The following is a 20,816-nucleotide window of genomic DNA, read 5'->3' as shown; positions in this document are numbered from 1 at the left end:
AGCCAGCGTGTTGATGTGTGATTGCAGGTTTAGTGTTTGGCCTAGGATGATTCCTAGAGATTTGCTTGACTCTACGATGATCGGGGTGCAGTTGAGTACGGTGATCAAGTTGGTTCATTCTTTTATAAGTGGTAGGTTTTTGGTGGGGGAAATTGGGAGGAATTCTGTTTGTTTAGTTTACGCTGATTGCATCGTCGTCCTTAGAGCCTTGTTCATTGTTCTGATCTCCTCCAGAGAGGAAATCTTAATGTAAATCTGAGTGTCCTCAGCGTACATGTGGAAAAGGATGTTGGCACAGTGGAGTATATCAGTTAGTGGTTCCACATATAAGTTGAATAGTGATGGGGAGAGGGTTGATCCTTGTGGAACCCCTATCTGAATGGGGGAGGATGTTGACAGGTTCTTATTCACCAGAAATCTTTGCGATCTGTTCCTCAAGTAGGACTTTAACCATTCCAGAACGTTCCCTGAAAAACCCATCTTGTTCTGCAGTCGTTCTAGCAACATTTTGTGGTTAACTGTGTCGAACGCAGATGATAAATACAGAAAAATGAACAGACATGCTTAATTTTGGTCCAGAGCGAGCACTGTGCTGTCTACTATGTGCAGAATTGCCGTTTCTGTACTATGATTTGGTCTAAATTCTGATTGGCAATCGTCTAATAGTTGGAATTTAGATATGTGCTGACTTAGAAAACTGTGTTCAGCAACAACTATCACTTTAACTAATAGGGGAATGTTGGATAGTGGCCGAAAATTGATAGGTTCAGCGGGATTCTCGGTCGGTTGTTTTATGATTGGAATGACCTGCCCCATTTTTAGAATGTCTGGGAAGGATCCTTGAGACAGGGAAGCATTGACTATCGACATCCAACTGCGGATGATCTACTGGTCTATGTACGGCACAAATTTTGCAGGGAGTGGATCGTTGAAGTGATTGCTAGGCTTAATGGCCGATATGGTTTTAAGGATGTCGTTCTGGTCATATAATTTAAAAGTGGACCATTGAGTTTCGTTTTTGGGTATTGGATGATTGGGCATTGATGAATCACTTGGTTGTGAAGCCTCCCATGCAGATGCTGCTGTCTTAAGCTCACATTCCAAGGACGTGGCCTTTGATGTAAAGAAATTTGCGATTTCTTCACATTTAATTTGCGATTTTGTTGATTCTAGTGCAGATTTGTATGTTTTGTTTTATTGCTGTTTAACCAATTCGAAGAGTTTACGAGGTCTGTTTTTCCGCATTCTTCAATTCCATTCTGAAGAATTCTTTTTTGACTTCACAATATTTTTATGGTAGGCGCTTCTGGTTTTTCTTAGCAAATTTAGTTGTGGGGATGATGGTAGCTGTCTCCATTTCAGTTCTGCTAGTCTCAGTTTAAATCTTTCTTCATTTATTGAGCCGCTGAACCAGGGATTTTTATCTTTGTCCGACGTTCGTTTTAGTTTTAACGGTGCAATACAGTCCATTATCTCGGCCATCTTCGCATTGTAGTACTCCGTGAGTTCGCTGGCGTTTGTCAAATTTCTGGGACGGGAAAGATCCCTCCTTCACATTGACTCATGCTTCTCAATGTCCACTTTCTTTGTGGTCCTTACCCATTATTTGGGGTGGATTGGTTGAGTACTTTTTTTCTTTAGTACTCTAGGAATTTGGAAGGTTATTATGTGATGATCTGACCAGTCACAAGGCATGATTGAGGTTAAGATCACAGCTTTATCTTTGGATATGATCCAGTCAAGCGTGGAGCTTTTCACGTGCATTGGAAGCGTGCAGGCTTGTCATTGGAGTGTGGGGAGGCATTTGCTGTGATGATCTCCATTAAGTGGTCGATAAAAGGTTCATTCTTGCCTGGAGGCTGATAGAATGCATGGACCTTGCCTAGCTGTTTCTCGGTATTAACTATGGAGAGTGGGAGGTATTCACATGAGTTAAGAGGGTCGGTTGGCAATGGAGTAACCAAGAGCTCCGAGCAATGAATAACTGCAATACCCCCTCCTTTTCTTTTTAGCCTGTCTTGCCTCACAATTAAATAGTTAGGGGGCACCAGCAGATCCAAACATGGCGAGGAAGATTCAGTGAGCCATGTTTCTGTTAGGATCACAACGTCGATCTCCTGACTGAGGATAAGGTCAGCGATTCTGACGCATGTTTCACTGCTGAGCGGCAGTTGATTAGTAGCCCTGTGATCTGATTTTGAGAATCTCGGATGGGGTCTTTTTTCAAGGTGGTTAGCGTTATTTGCTGCACGTTACTCATATTTAATTTTCCGTCACTAGGCCTGACTTTTCTGAAGGAATTGATTGGGACTGAGCTGATTACATTTCCCTTGTTCTTGTTACATGGGTTAGTTGTGGTCGGAGACGGCTCGTAGGACTGCAGTAGTGCTTGCGTTTCCTCGTCTGATAGGTAGCTAGGGAGTTTGCGAGGCTGATGATAGCTGTTTGATAGAGACATTGGTGTTGCTTTTATGTTATGTAGTGAGCGTACTGCCTCTTGCATACTTTTGAATTTGGAGTGTGCGTTTTCTTTGAGGCACCAATATTCTTCAGATCCAGTATAGCTTTGTAAATGGTTTGAGGAAGGTTACTGGAGTTTAGATTCTGAGTATCTGGGATCCTTGCAGGAGCAGGGGAGATGAAGGATGAGCTCAGGAGACTTGCAATATTAGAAGAATTGCAACTTATGAACTGGAAATAATAAAATGACCACAGAGCCAAAAGGAGTAGCCCACTTACCAATCAACATAAAATACAAATCTGTGATACGCATTATATACAATGTACTTTGCATAGGCACATTAATCCTCTATTCTACTTTAGGAGTCAAAACTGTAAGTGGACAAAACACACAACTCTCCCAGAACTGCAGTGACCACTAGAGTTATCTTACTGCTATTATAATCTTACCTCAAAATTGCTGGGTACACAAAAACCTGTGCAACCCTGTAACATATTCTAAAATGCAGTCACTTCTTTGTCACTAATTAAGCTAGATCAGAGTTATGTTGCCATTTGCCCTAGTTGCCAATTTCTTTGCAGCAGATTTTTTTAAGTAGACTGTGAGACTCTGCTTAGCAAGTTCCTCCTCTCGTGACTCCACCCCCCTTTACTCAGCCACACCTTGATACCACCCCCCAGTTTATAGCTTATTTAAGTCATTTTTCCCCTGACTCCAGCACTGATTGGCACGAACGGAACCATAATACACGCCTCCTCAATAAAACCAGTACTTTCCCGACACGGTCAAGTGAGAAAAATCTGCATTTTTATTGTTTGTAAAAAGTATATGCTTTTATCAAGCTGTCCATAGCCCTGACAGACTTGCCTAGAGACAGTAATTATGCCGCTGCTGAGCAATAAGCTAGCATGCCCCTTCAGATGCAAGAAAGCTCCCAAGTGGTTTATGGGCTCCTACAATGCAGATACGTGCTGGGATCCATGCACCTGCAACCTACCGAAATGGGTTTACAATTAAAAAAAATAAAAACTTGTTCCTACAGCCTGCACGCGTGTGTTAGTAGCAAGTGCTCGCATGGTCATCCTTCTTTCTTACTTATGATCTCCAATAAGCAACACTAGTTAGTTAATTTATTTGAACCTTGCTTTCACACGTCCTATTACTATAATGTTTTTAGGTCTCGAACCTACAGCATTGCTTTACCAATGCTTGTTTGTCGAGATTATAGTAAGCGGTTCGAAAAGTTTACCTAGCTGCGGATCGCGTACAGTTCCTGTGAGCCAGGCGCGTGTACATCAAACACCATCGACCTCGGCATGAGACTTCAAAGGAATGCGCTCCCACGCCTCAGACTTCAAAGGAGTCCGCTCCCCTGCCTCCTCCCCGCCCCCCCACCCCCGCCACGCATGCTTTCTAATTTTCTGCCTTCCCTGCTTGTATAACTACCGCCCTCCTCTCCAGTATAAGTATTACCTTTACTCTCTCTCTCTTTTACATTTTTACACAGCCTGGGCGAAATTTTAAATAAGTTGGCGAAATTCGAGATATTTCCGTCTTTTACGTTACTTGAAATTTCACTTTCCATGATTTCCTGTAACTTTTTTGAGTAAGCGGTCAACTTGTATGAAAAAATGTTTTAAAAAGAAGTCTCACGAGATACCAGCAGGAGAATGATTCGCACTGAAAGTATGTTGCTGGGGGACATGTTTTCTCAACAATAAATGTTGAATTTTACTGCCACACCAGCAAAGGAAGCTGTTCCTTGCATGCACCAGGGCCAATGGCATCCTTCTACAAAACTGCTTAGGAGAGAGTAATTTTACTCTCTGGGTCTATCCCGAGTCTTTCTTCTTGTGTCATTGTCTTCCTTGGCAGTCTCTCCTTTCTCTCCACTCTGGATTGTATGATCTCTTTTGAACCCTCTCGTTTTTTCACTTAATAGTATTTATTGTTATTCAAAAGCGAGCTTGGAGTTTTATCACTCAGCTGAATGGTGCAAAGTTTACCGACCTCACAAGGATGAGAGGCGCACTTGGGTTCGAACCTTCGACCTTCAGACTGCACGTGTATGTCTGCCATTTATTTGGTGCGTTAGTGTAAAGATGCATTTGCGCCTTGTCCGGTTGCCCTTCTTTGCCGCTCTTTACTCTCCATCGCTCCAGCTGTTCTCCTCTCTCTCCCTCTCTAGCTGTCTCTCTTGCATTGTGTTCTCACTGCCAAGACCCATCTCTCTCATTCCTTTTCGCCTCTCTCTTGATGTCTGTTTTTGCCCTCTCGCTCCCCCGGCCTCATTGAAAATCCGCGCAGTCCATTGTTATCTCTCTGCACTGTCCCTCCCTAGTTTGCTCTGTAATCGTCTGTCTGTCACTCTCTGCTCAAGTCACTCGTTGCTATTCCTCTGCAGAAGCCCCATATCTCGCCCTCTATCGGTTCCAGTTTCTCTTCCTCTCTTTATCTCGCTGTTGTCTCTCTAGCTCTCCACTTTGCGCCAAAACAGTTATCGCCCGACTTTGTCCTGCCAACTCTCTGGGGAGTGGGGATGCCCCCCCCGCCTCTCTAGTCTATTGCCCCGTCATTCCTAAATCTCTGTCCTCCTCTAAATCCTTCTCCGTGCCTCACCCCCCCTTGCTTTCTCAATTATTCTTTACTCTTCTTTCCCCCTTTCTTGCTCTCCCTCTCTCCTCCAAGCCCCTCCCCCACAGACTCTCTGTTCGGGCAGTCTCTAGCTCTCTTTCATCTCTCAATCATCCTCCCTTTTCTGCTGTTTGTAGCTCAACCTCAGGCTACGACCTGGCTGTTATGTTATCAGATGTTTGTGTAGCGCCCATTCCACCTACAGTTGTCAAGGCGCTGGGGCTCGCTTTTTGCACTCATGTATGGGAGTGACATAACGACGTTTTTAAAAAATGATGTTAGGCTGGGAATACAATCTAAGTAAAACATCGATGTCCATGGAGATGCTTTCCCTATTTTATTTTAGGTCTCCGCCACCACCCTCGAAGAGCATCTGCGCTCGCTGCTGACAAATGAGGCGACACACTACTTTAGTACACTGCTCCCACACACTACTTTAGGCCACACACACTACGCCCACACGCTACTTTAGGGCGCACACACTGCGTCCAAACACTACTTTAGGCCATGCACACTGCACCCACACACTACTTTAGGCCACGCACACTGCGCCCACACACTACTTTAGGCCACGCACACTGCGCCCACACACTACTTTAGGCCACGCACACTGCGCGCACACACTACTCTAGGCCACACACTCTGCACCCTCACACACTCTGCACCCTCACTCACTCTGCACCCTCAATGCAACATACACTCCAAATAACACTCAGTGCCACAGAATTACACGCCACATAATTACACTGCACTCAATGCAACGTACACTCCAAATACCACCCGTGCCACATAATTACACGCCACATAATTACACTCTACTGAATGCAACACACACTCCACACAATACCACTCAGTGCCACATAATTATATGCTACATAATTACACTGCGCTCGACGCAACATACACTCCAAATACCACTCTGTGCCACAAAATTACACACCACATAATTACACTCTACTGAATGCAACACACACTCCACAAAATACCACTCAGTGCCACATAATTATATGCTACATAATTACACTGCGCTCAACGCAACATACACTCCAAATACCACTCAGTGCCACATAATTACACGCCACATAATTACTCTATCCATCTATCTATCGCCCTCACTCTATCTATCGCCCTCACTCTATCTATCGCCCTCACTCTATCTATCGCCCTCACTCTATCTATCGCCCTCACTCTATCTATCGCCCTCACTCTATCTATCGCCCTCACTCTATCTATCGCCCTCACTCTATCTATCGCCCTCACTCTATCTATCGCCCTCACTCTATCTATCGCCCTCACTCTATCTATCGCCCTCACTCTATCTATCGCCCTCACTCTATCTATCGCCCTCACTCTATCTATCGCCCTCACTCTATCTATCGCCCTCACTCTATCTATCGCCCTCACTCTATCTATCGCCCTCACTCTATCTATCGCCCTCACTCTATCGCCCTCACTCTATCGCCCTCACTCTATCGCCCTCACTCTATCGCCCTCACTCTATCGCCCTCACTCTATCGCCCTCACTCTATCGCCCTCACTCTATCGCCCTCACTCTATCGCCCTCACTCTATCGCCCTCACTCTATCGCCCTCACTCTATCGCCCTCACTATCTATCTATCGCCCTCACTATCTATTTATCGCCCTCACTATCTATTTATCGCCCTCACTATTTATCTATCGCCCTCACTATTTATCTATCGCCCTCACTATTTATCTATCGCCCTCACTATTTATCTATCGCCCTCACTATTTATCTATCGCCCTCACTCTATTTGTCTATCTATCGCCCGCCCTCACTCTATTTGTCCATCTATCGCCCGCCCTCACTCTTTCGCCCTCCCTCTATCTATCGCCCTCCCTCTATCTATCGCCCTCCCTCTATCTATCTATCTCATCACCACAGCATCACTCAGCACCACCACAGCATCACTCAGCACCACCACAGCATCACTCAGCACCACCACAGCATCACTCAGCACCACCACAGCATCACTCTTTACCACCACAGCATCACTCAGGGGCACCACAGCATCACTTTTGCGCTACCGCAGCATCAATCTGCGCAACAATTCAACAACAACTGGTTCAAATATGTTCTATAAATGTTTCAAGCTTTACTACAAATGCCACAAAAAGATGTTAATATTTCACTTCTGTTCTTGGATTTTCGTCACAATAAAATACACTGAACATAATATTCACAAAAGTTATTTACAAAAGTTAAAGCTATTCCCATTATAAATTACAATAACTTTTATTTAAGTATTAATTATTTAAAAAAATTATAAGCCATTGTTATTTGTAATATCAATACATCTAAGTCACGTGAATACAACACATATTGCATTACAAATGCTATAGGTGTCATATTTGCGAAAGTTAAAACTATTGGCATTGTAAATGACAAAGCTATTAATTTCGCTATTTTCAAAACCAACACATAAATAAAAAATGTGTAATTCACAATACCAATAGCTGAAACTTTCCTAATGCGAGACCTATTGCATTGCAAATGCTTGTTTCTTATTACGGGCTCATCCCTTTATGCTCTTATGCAGTTTAACCAATAGAGCGGGTTAGAAAGACTCACCAAAAATATTCGTTTTCACAGTGATAGAAAGATGTGTGTTGTTCTTTAGGATTTCAAGAGCTTTTGCATAAGTAATGTTTTCAAAGTTCTGACCATTGACTTCCATTATCTGTTAAAAAAGAAAACAGGTAAGATCTGTAATCCCAAAATGGACATCCTAAAGGCACTGCACACGGATTTCACCATGCAAAGTCACGAAGGGCTTGGATACATCAGTGATTAGACTTAGTTGCACGGAATAAAAGAAAATTAACAATGAAAACGAATCTTCTAATTCCAAGGAGCTTAATATAGGGAGGGGGGTTACCACCACCGAAAAGCTTGCATACTAAACGAATATGTGGCGAAAAACTTGTCAACAGGCTTTGACAACGGCTAATAATCATCGACCTTGAAATGACTGACTATCATTAACTTCTGCTTTTCACAATAAAGGTCACACCTATTGATTTTTTTATCATCATAATAAACAGATAAGACCTACAGTCTTTATCATTGGTTTGACACTAATCAACACAGGGGACATATCCAACGTGACGCTATTATACTCGACTTTGCAAGCCCTGAAGTGTGCCTTCTGGGGGCGGGAAGGGTCGGGTCGCTTTCAGGTGAGCCCTATGCGGCTGTGCTCCATATATTGGAATGTTTCTGCCTGCTAGAGGTTTTCATAAGGTGCTTTTTACCTGGTCGCCGCGCTTGAAACCAGCCTCTGCGGCCCTGCTGCCAGCCTCGACGCTCTCCACAAAGATGCCGAAGCCCCGGTCACTTCCGCCCAGGAAGCTGAAACTGAGGGGGGACTCCCGCGACGGCTTCAGCAGGGTGATCTGCCGCCACTTGGCCTTGGCTGCGCAGGCAATGTTCAGCAGCCTGAGGTGGCCCTTCATCTTCTGTGGGATAGGACACAGCAACAATTACGGGCACTAGCATGACAATCATCAACACAAGTGACTGGAGAGTTACCATCAATACTGGCGGGCTAGAAACAACCGAAAGCACAGCTATTCTGAAAAAACAAAGGCACAGTAACGAATTCTCGGTGTCTGTAGCATGTTAACTTTACAAATATATGATCTAGTTATATGATTTCAACGTTACAAAAATAAAGGAAGTGTGACAGTGCATGAACCACACTGTATGAGTGTACAAAGGAATCACTTTAAAAAAACTACATTATGTAAAGCGCGCATCTAACCATCAAACAAGAAAGGGCATGTAAAAACTACTACTGAAGGCTGCAGATCTGGAGGGTTATGCGACTGTAGCATGAGTTATTGTTTCACACTCCAAAAAATCTGGGGGGAAATGTCTTGAACGTGGCAGACCGAATACCTGGGCTTCTTTGCCATTTCACCCAACACACAGGCATCAGGGAGGAGAACCGGAAGGAGGAGACCGCGGGTGAGAGAAAAGGACAAAGGCATAAGAAGTACAATAAGCAAGGGAGGGCGGGGTCAAAACCTGCAATGATGAAAGGCATGTGCGATGGGAAAGGAAACATCAATACATTGAAATTATGGTACATGTGGGTGATCTAGTGTTCAGGATGGGCGGGGTAGCGTCAGAAAGCACAGGACGCGGACAGCTAACTGAGGATGGGGCTGGGTTTGGGGGGTAGATTTTAAGGGTGAGTTGGGGACGGGGGGGTTTAGGATTGGGGGCAGTTTTATGGCTGAGAGTGGGGGGGGGGGGATCAGGGTAGTTTTTTAATTGGGGGTACAGGTTTAGGTCCCAGGATAGTGGAAGGTGTTGGGGTACCTTTTAGGGACAGCGCAGGTGTCGAGGTACTATATGTTAAGGGGCATGTTTTTAGGCCTCAGAGCAGGGGAAGGGATGGTCTTAAGGGCACAGCAGGTTTTAGGACTCAGGGCGGGGGTTTGAGTTTTAGGACTTAGGGTGGGGGGGTCGGAGTAGTGGCGCCTTAGCCACGCATAACCCCATGCCACTCATGCCTTTACAATGAAATTGTGTGGTAAAGGAATGCGTGATTAAGACGCATTTGTGCGTGGTTTAGCCATGCATGCTTCTGTCATACAACCACTCTGCTCACTTGCATCGCCAACTTATTTTGGAGGAAGGACCAAATAAGGCAATTTAGAAAAAAAAACATTTTCGTTGACTTACCGCATTTTCTAGATTTTTTTCAAATGCTTCTAGGAATCGGGTCATGGCTACATCACCTTCAAAATCATTAAAATGGTTGTTCACCCAGAGCAGTACTACCCGTGTAACCTGCAGGGGAAAAACACTTTACTGAAACATGACACACCTTGTTTAAATTAGGCAAAGATTTCTTAAAAAAATTAGACGCACCGTTCAACTTCAATGTTTTTTAAAATGAGGTGTGTGAATAATAAAGTGTGCAAGTCACATTTATAACATTCACGGTATAATTAATATTGTGCGCATTCACTTAAATTATTCGCCGCATACAGCACTGTTTCTGTACGAACGCTTACTCAGCAGGGCAAAAACAAACAAATTCAACATAATGCAGCAACGCAGGCCTCAACCATGGTACATATATAGCTCCGTCACAGTGGCAAGGAATTAGACAAATCTGTGAGTACAGTCTTACTGTGGCGTGTTGACTTGATGTTGTGGTTTATGCATATAAATAAATAGATAAGCAAATCAAAACATAAATGCAGGGGCACACCGTTTCTTACCCCCGCGGCGTTCCTATTATGCCAGAGTTGTTGAATTTCAAGGCCACATAGCCTTGATTCCACCTCCCTTCATCTCCTGTCTTTTTCCAGTCAACCCTTTGACATTTTCTTTCGGGACAACAACTGAACAATAACTCCCAGTGCCTAAAAATGAGTAATGTTGCTCAACATCTGAAACCACCGGTACAAAAAAAGCACTGCCTGTTACTGAAGGGCGTCCAACCTTCAGCAAGAAAAGGGAGGCTGGGTGGTGGTGAAATCAAGTGTGTGAAGTGCAGGGAATTTCCCCAGCGTCTGCCTTTGGCAGGTGGGTAAACATTCTTGACCGCACAACTTACTAATGAAAAGAAAATACATCGTCAAATGTAAGCAGTTCAGGCTAATAGAGAGCCACTCATGTTTCATACTGGCGCAGAACTTGCCAATTTCTGGCCACGTGTTTACTTTGCAAAAATTACGCACCTCTGCAAGTCTGTCACATTTAATGCCCAGCGGACCGCTCAAAAGTGCTTACACAAAATGTCTTATGCTCAAAGGGAAAGGGGCACTGAGACTTCAGTTTTATGCAGTTTTCTCTGCCATAGAAAACTGTGAGGTCAGCCTTTCAAGTAGCGCTCCTAGTAGAGTGGAAAACAGCCGAGCGATAGATAAATAGAAGGCTTTGGAGTGGCGGTATAAGGCTGACTTTGAGGCACATGAATTATAAACGCATCCATCTCTGAGGGAAGAATCTTTATTTTCTGACAATGTCTTTTCTACTTACCTACCTAGTAGGTGCTGCTATCCCGCCTTGCAAGCTCCTTACATTTCCTACTAACATATTTTGGAGTTTATGCTTCCAAGTATTAATGCAAAAACAAAAATCACTGAAATAAGTGGGAGCGCAGCAGGGCTGATAGTAAACATGTTGCTGCTTACGCAAGTTAATTTCTCTTTCTAATCGCCACTGGGACCCTTCATCAAGCATTTTGCGCACTCAAGATCCACAGAACTAGGACCTGTTTTTTTCTGCTCACACAAAGTTACGCTGACGTTATTGTAAAGTATACAAAAAAGTGATAACTTTACAATACATATGTGAAATCATACTCGCAAATTAGTTTTATTGGATCCACAGTTGTGGCAGTATTTTCTAAAAGTACAGAATATATTTCTATTGGTTACTATTTTGCAACACAATGGGGTTTTCTGGTTTTATTTGAATGCTTGAATATTTGGCTAGATAGGAATATGTTGAATTGTGAGTGATTTCAAGCGAAGGTGGAGTGGAGGTATGTGGGGTTGAGAGGCTCCATATGTGTTTGTGCGGTGACGTATATGTTAACACGTTACATGGTTATATTCGTATATACTGGTAGATCTGCTCATGCTGGTCAGTCAGAGGGACTACTTTTCTATTCATTTGCATTTATAGGCTTTCTAAATCACAGAAGCTTGTTTCAGTATGACATTGAGCAAGTTACTTCTAACAGCAGTTGTGCAGTTTTTTATGGCGATTGTTTCATGCTGTAATGGTGCATGTGTGAGAGAGACAAGGGGTGCCTTCTTCTAGGTTGGCTCTTTCATAGTAGTTGATAACAGTTGAAGTCTGCCTCAATATTGCTTAATGAGTGTCAAAACAACTTTTGTTGTTCTGTTCTAGTAGGTTCATGTTTGAAACAGTTATGGTTCTGTGGTAGTTGTTACATTATTATAACGTGGAGTATTGTATTTTATTTTTTGTATTGCACAGTTACTTAAAACCATCTGCAATATAACCTACATGCAATTTTTAAAGCAAATTAGAACAATTGTTTTAAAAAAAAAACATTCTTGTAAAAAAGAATGGGTTTATATACAACCGTATAAATACCGAATAAGAAGATATATTATATACATTTATAAATCGGAAAGTGATTGTCAGTTCAGCCTTGTTGGAGAATACTTATTTAACAGACCAGGTTGCCTTTTATGTTGCCTGGCCCCTCTTCTTCCATAAACCAAAGACGCAACTCGGCCATGTATCTCCCAAATCTGGCCAAGTCCTGTGGTGTAGTGCAGGAAAAGAGAACCGAAGTTGCTTCTTTCACTGACCGTACCCTGTTGCGCAGCCATATTTGTTTTAAAAGGTTCTGACGGGACTGCAACATACTGGGACAACAACAAATCAAATCTAGCAAAGATTCAAATTTAAAGTCACAGATTCTGCATCTGATTTTATGTTCTAGAGATCTTCATCCGGGATTTAATTCTTTAATGGGGAGGGGCACAAGTCTGGCCCATACAATGTTTTTTAGTGCTTTCCTTCCCAAAGCTTGCTTGAGGTATGGCTGGATTTTACACCCGGCAAACGATTGTCAGCCGGGGTGAGCCTCTTCCTGTTGCGTAGTCTGCTAGATCGCTTCGATGCGACAGTTGATAACATCGTTTATTAATTGAATTTTTGACCAGGTAGTTTACCGTCCCCTGATCCCAATTTTCCATTGCTAAACCCAGCCTTTCCACTGCTTCCTCTGTGTAACGATGCCACGGGTTAATTGACCCCCCGTAAATTGGCTTCAGCATGCTCTTTAGGCTTCCGGCTGGAGCTGTTAGGACTTGGTAGTAGTATTTCACGTGCATTACCAAGCATTCTTTACTTTGTTGCTTCCGACAAAATTCTAAACGAATTAGGCTGTTGCGTGTATATTTAGGCAGTTTGAAAATGCGTTTGTAGGCCTGGCATTGTGCTTTGTCTAACATTGATTCCATTTTGCCCGGGAATGCCTGCTGTGCATAACCGGCAATTGCCCTGATTTTTGCATGTATTACTTTCCTGATCGGACAGTTGTTGGGCTTTGCATTATCTCATTTAGTTTGCATAGGACATAAATTGTTGACTGTGCTTTAGCCTTTATTTTATGCAGATGTATTGTTGCTTTACCGGTGTCACTTAGCCAGCACCCTAGGTAGTTATAGGATTTTGCTGTGACGATGATTTCTTTGCCCACATGCCATTTCAATAGATAACGTGGTGTATTCAAAGACAAATTATGAGTATTGACTTTCAGCACATGACAACCCTTCAAAAAACTTGAATGTTAATCAACTTTCCAGCTTTGACAAGAGGACTAGATAGACTAAGGGTTCCTAGTGACAGCTATGGCAGTACATATCAGCATCCTTTCAGCTCATACTTTTTTTATATAAATTCCATCAAGTCTGTTGCAAGAGCAAAGATACCAATAATACCAGGAATAGGGGAGGAGCTTCGCCTGCGACCATGATGGCCGCCTAGACTCTCGGCTCCGCCGACCTTCGCGCTTTCCTCCGCGATCCTGTAAATTATCCTGCAACTGAGCCCAGCTTGAGCCCAGCTTTGAGACGGGGACCCGATCCTGAGCACAATGGTGTGTTTCCCGGCTCGTTCCAGGCGGTAGCGGCGGTGTTACACCCTCGCTTCTTTCCTGGCCCTGCGCAGCGGAAGGTCCGGGTCTTTGTTTATGCGGCACGGCCGGACCCGACCACGACGGACATCGCAGATGAGGCGGAGTCGATCGGCCGGTGGGAGACTGTCGCGCTGTGCCTCCCGCTGTAGCGCTTCATCCCGCCCCGCGATCTTGCCCGCCTGGACGCATGGTAACTACGAGACGCACATTGTATTGTCTCCCGGCTTGGAAGCGACCTGTGCAGCTCCCACGTCTGCCCCTGCTCTGTAGTGGAAGCCATTTTCTACGCCGCACATACAGCGCTTGTAGGTGGAGACCCTAGACCACGGCCGAGAGCCCGGACCATTGCCGATTTCCTATCAGCCCTGTGTGTGATACCGCGATGCAGTCCGTTACCCCTATGCCTCTGGCTCGGCTGTACCCTGCAGATTACCGGCGGGGTGGTCAGCTGCTGACGGGTGAAGATGGCGACCGGATTCCGGAGCTGATATACGTCCGTGAGCCCTGGATACAGAGAACTGCTGCGTCCTCTCTTCCTGGGGAACCCCTGGGGCTCCGCGATATCCTGAGTGCTCTAGAAACTGTACGTGCTGCCTTGCAGGACAATGCCCGGGATCTCGAGAGTCGGCTTGCTGCCATTACTCCAGTTGGCCGTGGTTGTCCTTCGGTGCTGGGCACTGCGCCACACCCTGCGCCGGACCGTGATGATCTGCTTACCCAGGTGCCTGCGGAAGCGGTGGATGATCGTGGTTCAGGGGCGGCCGATGTTCTGACCGCGGTGGCCCGGAGGGGGGCTGGTGTTCGTGGTTTCGCGCAGTGGTTGGGAGGTCGTCCCCGGGCGCCATGTTTGCCAACTCCTTTGTGTTCTGATGGTGTGGCTCTTTCTTCCTTTTTGGAGCTGGTGCTATCGCTCGGGACTGCTGCTTCCGGAGGTCTTCTGCACTACCTTGACCCCTTTTGCGTTGTTGTCGGACGCGCGGAGGTGGTCTGGGCGGACTCTGGTGGACGTCTTCCCAATTTGTATTGGCCATACCGGGCACCTCTGCCGTCCTTGAGAGCGGCTGGACTGCCGGATTCCATCGACCATCTTGATCGCAGGGGGCAGGGTTGAGGATGCTTTCTGAATTGCTAAAGCACACAGTGCTGGGACTGGGGGGACAAGTGAGACATCGTTTGGAGTCGGATGTTGGTATCTTCTCATCTTCAATTGATCGTGCGGGCCAGGGCCGAGGACGCTTTGGTGCTTTCTGGTGTTTGTCTGACCGCTGACAATGGGGGACACGTTTATAATGGTATCACGACTAGCGTCATGTGGCATTACATGCCTTGCATTACTATATATTAATTGTTTCTTATTCCCGAGCTTGATCCGTGTGGAAAATCGCGACAACTCATTAGTGCTTGAAGGGGTCTTTCTGATGGAACATGATGCTTTGAGCTGAACTTGATTGGACATTGACGCAATGTCTCCTTTGTCTTTGTTGGGTTATATCTATGGGAGCGAGAGCTACTGTATGCGGGACGGGTTCGATACTTCTGTGGTGCTGGGAATCGGGCGGGATGTTCCTTTTTCTGTTTGCTATTCCCCTACGAAATGTATCTTGATCTGCTATCACTTGCTTAACGTTCCGCTATGGGGTGTTTGCTCTTGCTGGGGGGCCGGGAGTCGGGGAGCTCGTATTGATTTGTTGCATTCTCCTCCTCCATCTTTTTCCCTTCCTTGGGGTGTAGTTTAGGGGGCGACAGGCACGCTGCTAGTGGGGTTGGGTCGTAGCCATCGGCAGGGGTGTGGGGTGGGGTTTATTTTTCTTTGTTATTTTCTATGACCATTCTATTTCCCCTTTCCTTTCTTCACAAGAGCTGTGGCGTATTCTCCTGATTCTTATCTATAGCGTATTCGGGTGCCCATGTTTGCTCCGTATATCCTGTACGTCTGGTGGGCGGGTGTTGGTGGGAGGTGATTGCTGTCATTGCTATCTAATTGCTTGCTTTTGGTTCACGCTGCATTTGAATTTCTGTGGCTTATGGCTGTGCACTATTCCGTCACTTATTTTGCCCGTCCACGGCTATACTTTAGTTCGTCTATTGCCACCCAATATGTCTATGTATATTTCTCCTCTTGTGTTATAATAATAAAACGTTTTAAAAAAAAAATAATACCAGGAATATCCGTTTTCCCAATGTAAACAAGTGCACAAGTAACTAACTGATTAACAATGTGGGTTCCCTAGTCATGATGCTTTAACAGGGAATTAACTGACCAGTACCAACAACTGTCCTAGTTTAAATGTTACAGTTTGCACAGGAGTGGAGGAAAGCCTGATTACTACTGATGGTGCTCTTAACCTCCGGCCACAATAGTCACACAGCTACAGAAGGAACCAAGATAGTAGGGTTGAAAAAGGGCAGTGGTTCCTGATGCTTTAGTATGCAGCAGAAAACAATCATTGGGCTTGTATTAGCTATGAAGTAACTCATACATACATGTATCACCCTTGCCCAACAGACAGGCTAGCAGCCCTTACTAACTGGATTGCTAATCCTTCCTGGAAAGAACCTGAAGCTAGATTCAACAGTCTTGCATTTGCTGTTCTTTGCCTTTGTAACTCTCCCAATTTGACACTGCAATTGGATGTTCACACAGTTTGAATGCACTTATGAGAAATACAGATTAGGGTTTGTCCCGATTTGTCTCTGAAACAATTCTCTAAAATGACAGGGTCTCACTTGAAAGTAAACCTTCTGACATACCCTAGGATCACTGAATTTGTACTTCAAACATGTGCTCGAATGTGCAGCTAGGTTTACTTCTAGACTCCTGATTGACATTGTCATCATTTGGCACATGCAGCACACAAATCACCAGTAGTTTGTAATTGCAGCATTTTTGCTAGTGAAGAGGCAAGTTTGCCGGCAGTTCTTAAGTTTCCAGCGGAGGCCTGGGGCTAATATAACATTTCCAACCAGCTAACAAAGATGTCCTCTATTGAACTGTTATTATACCAACTTCCATTTACAGTGGAAATTAGGAAAATAGTAACAGCATTAGAAGTTCATAACAATTTTGTTTTACATAAAGACCATACCATTAGAGACCAAAAACAGTGCAAACTAACCTTGTCCCTGAGGCTGTCAACATCAAACCATTCTAGAAGTTTTTCTCCAACTTCCAATGGGCTTGAAAGGAATGTTCTGTACGTCAACAGGAAATCTTCAATGTACGTTGGGTCCACAATAGAATGCTCTTCAATCAAATGCAAGATGAGTCTTTCAGGTGTTCCCTTAGCAATAAAACACAGTCACACATTATTTTGAGAATGCTGCAAGGGGCAAGTTTCATTAAACAACTGTGTCACTCAAAATCATCATTGAATCTATCACAGCCTTCTGTACCCAGAAGTGTATCACTTTGTCTTGAGTATTGTTAGATCCATATTAACGAAGGATATCTATAACAATTAGGGTTACCGATAAAAAATCTACACAATTGTAGGCATTATCCAAATTTTAAAGCAAAACCGAGCAGGGAAATAACTTCAGGTGAAGACAATGATGATTGATATTACTTACCTTCACCAGAAGCTGAAATAGTCTAAACCAAGTTTTAGGACACAAGAAAAATGCCTAGACTTCCTAGTATCAAAAGAATAACATACTCCGCATTGTTCACAAATACTGCCAATTTACATACAGCATGCAAATCAGGCAGTTGATGTAAACCCTAGGAAGTGCCATATGAAATAACTGAAAATAACAAAATGTGCAATAATTCTTGTACCAAGTTAACTATATATTTATGTTTCAGGCCTTGTAAGACTAGATCTGCAATGCTAGGTCTGTTAGTATAACAAAAAATGACGAAATAACATGGTAAAAACGAAACATACATAAAGTGTCAACTTATGTATTTTAGATTATCCAAAATATTACAGCTGATCTGTGGAAAAAAAAGAATTGAAACGAGACAGCAGATTGTCTTGCATGGTAAAAAATGCATTTGGATGCGTTTAAGCAGACACAAAATATTACAACTATTCTACTAGACAGCACTATCCAACTCCCCAGGCAATTTAGATTGTCATTTTGAATGTCACTTCCTGGTGTTGGTATTAACAGTCCTGATTACAACAAATAGGGGCAGCCACACAATAATATTATAGCAACAATGGTTCAGGGATTAGAATAGAAGGAACATTAATGCAGAACCACCGAATCACATTCCTTAGCATTAATGTAGAACCATAGAATTATATTCTTCCATTGTGTGAAGACTTTTCTTAATACCATCACATTTAAAAATCCAGGGATAGTCTGCCCTGTTCAGCATCATCTGAATGTCCCCATCCCTTACTGGCTTCCGTATCTGTTCAATAACCTGACATTTGATTCCATTCACGGAGTGGCCATGCTTTACAAAGTGTGACACAAAAGGTTGTTAAGAGTTCTACAGCTAAATGCGACTCTTATGTTGTGATAGACGGGTTTTGATAGTTCGAGCTGTCTGTCCTACATAAATAAGGTCACAAGCACACAGAAGTGCATAAACCACATTCTGAGAGTTACAGTTATTATGATCTCTAAAACTGTAAACAATGTTGCCATGTAGGAATTGTTTGGTGTTAGTTGTGGAGTTACACATAATGCAGTTGTCACTTTTAAAGTGGCCAACGATTTTGTAAAGGCCCCATACAGAAGCCAAATCTGGGCAACTGACTTTGGGTACACAGGCACAGACCACATAGTCCTTTATGCTGCAACCTCTCTTGAAAGAGAATAACTGTAACCCATCCGAAATACCTATCGATGGAATCAGGGATGAATGCCTTTTTACAATTTTGGTGACGGCATTACTCTGTGTGTAAAAAGTAGTTGCGCACACTACCCTCTCCATTGCTTTTTTAGGAGTGAATGGACATTCACAGTGGAATACTAAGCCCTCTTTAGAGATCTTTTAATTAGGTGGTGATGGAGCGAGATAGAAAACAAAATTTTGTTTAAACTCGCAAAGTCACATTTCCATAACATGAATAATAATATTAATGGTTTGTGATATGTTGTGCTAATACAACTTAGATTAAACTTTACACGTGGGGGGACTAACATGTGTGCTCATAAACGTGCATAATTGTTGCATCTTTTTGTTCGTGCAAAATAATAAAATAATTTATTGTTTTCGTTTTTGTCATTACTAACTGCTGCAAACTTAAAATAAGCATGTGCTTGTTTTGCTTTTCCTTGTCTGTGTGATGTCATTTCTACTATTCTAGGTGCATATGGGTCTCATGGAATAACGGAGACTGGTAGATATAAACGCTGCTTTATTTGTTTGCAATGGCTAGGTAACATTTTGATTAATCGGGTGGGTTAATTAATCAGTGAAACAAGGGGTGGATACAGAATCTACATTATTTCTTACATTAATACTTTTCTTGTGTTTGTTTTATATTAGAAATCATAAGTTGCCTGCTTTTGGGCCTAGTCAATTGAGCCGCAGAAAAGAGCTGACATGTATTTCTGCAGAAAGTCACGAGACGCCCATTCTGAATTAAAGCGTTTGTCAAAAGCTGCGTTCACAAAGCAAAAACTAATGCTGTCATCATTCTGTCGGACATGGCCAAGGTCGAAAGTGAACATTTTGTCAGTCCTTAACTTGGCATCCGCGGAAGTATAATGAAAGTCAATGGACGCTGCGAGAACGACTTTATACATTTGTTGCAATATGAGGAAGCTTCTGGCTTCACGTGGAAGGAACAATGGTCTCTATGAAATATGATTTAGTGGAACTTTTTGAGAACTGGGTGACATGTCACTTGTCACTCTCAGCCAATGGGACGTCGAAGATTTCTGAAAACTTTCCTTTGCGTAGTTTAGTTAGCATAGAAAGGTATAAAAAGTCATGCCCTTAGGGATGGGCTGGCTGCTGCTTTCTGACTTTCCGATGAGGGTGATGTGCTGTTGGACTTTGCGTGGAGCACGTAAGAATCCTCAAAGAACTTTATTTTAATTTCTATCTATTTAGCTCATTTAGAGAATTAGAATTTAGAAATGCTAAACTTTAAATATTCACTTTAATTTTGATTTACTTGTTTAAATTGTATTTTTCTCATAATTCTTTACAATCATGCTTGCTTTATTGCAAATAAAATTCATTTATAAAACTATCAACTTATATACCATAATTTAGTAAATAAAATCTTACTTTTGACAAACAAGCTGGTCTTGGTTATTCAGAAGTGTAGGTTACTATTAGCTAGATCACGTCGCCAATGGTGGTCATTTAAATGGTATAGTTTTATTATAATGACAATATTCTTTCTGCAGATGTATAAATATGTATATTGTTTGTAGATAATGTGTATATAGATTTAATTTGACCACCTGATTCAGTAGGCCCAAAATATGTCAGGTTTATAAATGGGTCCATATTTAGTATATAATTTTGTTTATAGGTTATGAAGTTGGGTAGCGTAGTTTATGATATATTTTCTATAGGCCGCTGGATCAATTCTCTGGTAGCAGAAATTGATGGTTGCTAAGGGTAACCAAGGTAATATGTTGGTTGCTAAGGGTTACTAAAGTGTTATGGTATGGAAATAGGATCGATGTTTTAACACATGTTAAGTTCGTTTTTCGTGCTATCTGTAAGCTATACCGGTATAGATTGTGTGGCGAGAAATTAGTCACGCAAGCCATCTGTTCTGTTTGTAGTGATATCGCCGAGTATCACAAGAGGTATCGCCGTATACCATAGTGTTGTCGCCGAGCAGCACAGTTTTAGGGCTAGGTCTGAATCTTGTATAGTGAGGGTTTTCTAAGAAATTAGAGCAGCATGAGAATAGGGACAAAGCGCCTTCCATAAAACTCACTGTAATAAAAGTATTAGTTATATCCGAGCTTGAGTGAAGGGTAAATTAACGTCGGTACATGATTATCTATAAACAGGTTAGAGTCCTGTACGGGTACATATTTCATATCTATAAACAGGTGAGAGCCCTGTACGGATAACGTCGTTATTTTGCTAACGGTGCATGATTTCTATAAACAGGTGAGAGTCCTG

At 43.1% G+C, this 20,816-nt stretch overlaps 1 protein-coding gene across 6 annotated transcripts in view; it reads right to left on the bottom strand.

Moving 5' to 3' along the window:
* Window positions 1–20,816, bottom strand: part of RAPGEF6 (Rap guanine nucleotide exchange factor 6) — an 885,786-nt gene that overhangs the window by 114,659 nt on the left and 750,311 nt on the right. For all 6 annotated transcript variants that reach the window (XM_078653140.1, XM_078653141.1, XM_078653136.1 and 3 more), the window contains exons 12-15: window positions 16,876–17,040; window positions 9,808–9,915; window positions 8,370–8,573; window positions 7,687–7,795 (exon numbers count right to left, since the gene is read on the bottom strand). In XM_078653140.1, coding sequence (XP_078509266.1) covers window positions 7,687–7,795; window positions 8,370–8,573; window positions 9,808–9,915; window positions 16,876–17,040 — 586 coding nt within the window. The remainder of the gene's footprint in view (window positions 1–7,686; window positions 7,796–8,369; window positions 8,574–9,807; window positions 9,916–16,875; window positions 17,041–20,816) is intronic.

This window comes from Lissotriton helveticus, chromosome 7, assembly GCF_964261635.1.
Source record: "Lissotriton helveticus chromosome 7, aLisHel1.1, whole genome shotgun sequence".
In the NCBI taxonomy this organism is placed as follows: Eukaryota; Metazoa; Chordata; class Amphibia; order Caudata; family Salamandridae; genus Lissotriton; species Lissotriton helveticus.
The sequence above is the reverse complement of the archived record's forward strand: the minus strand, read 5'-3'. Positions and strand labels throughout refer to the sequence as shown.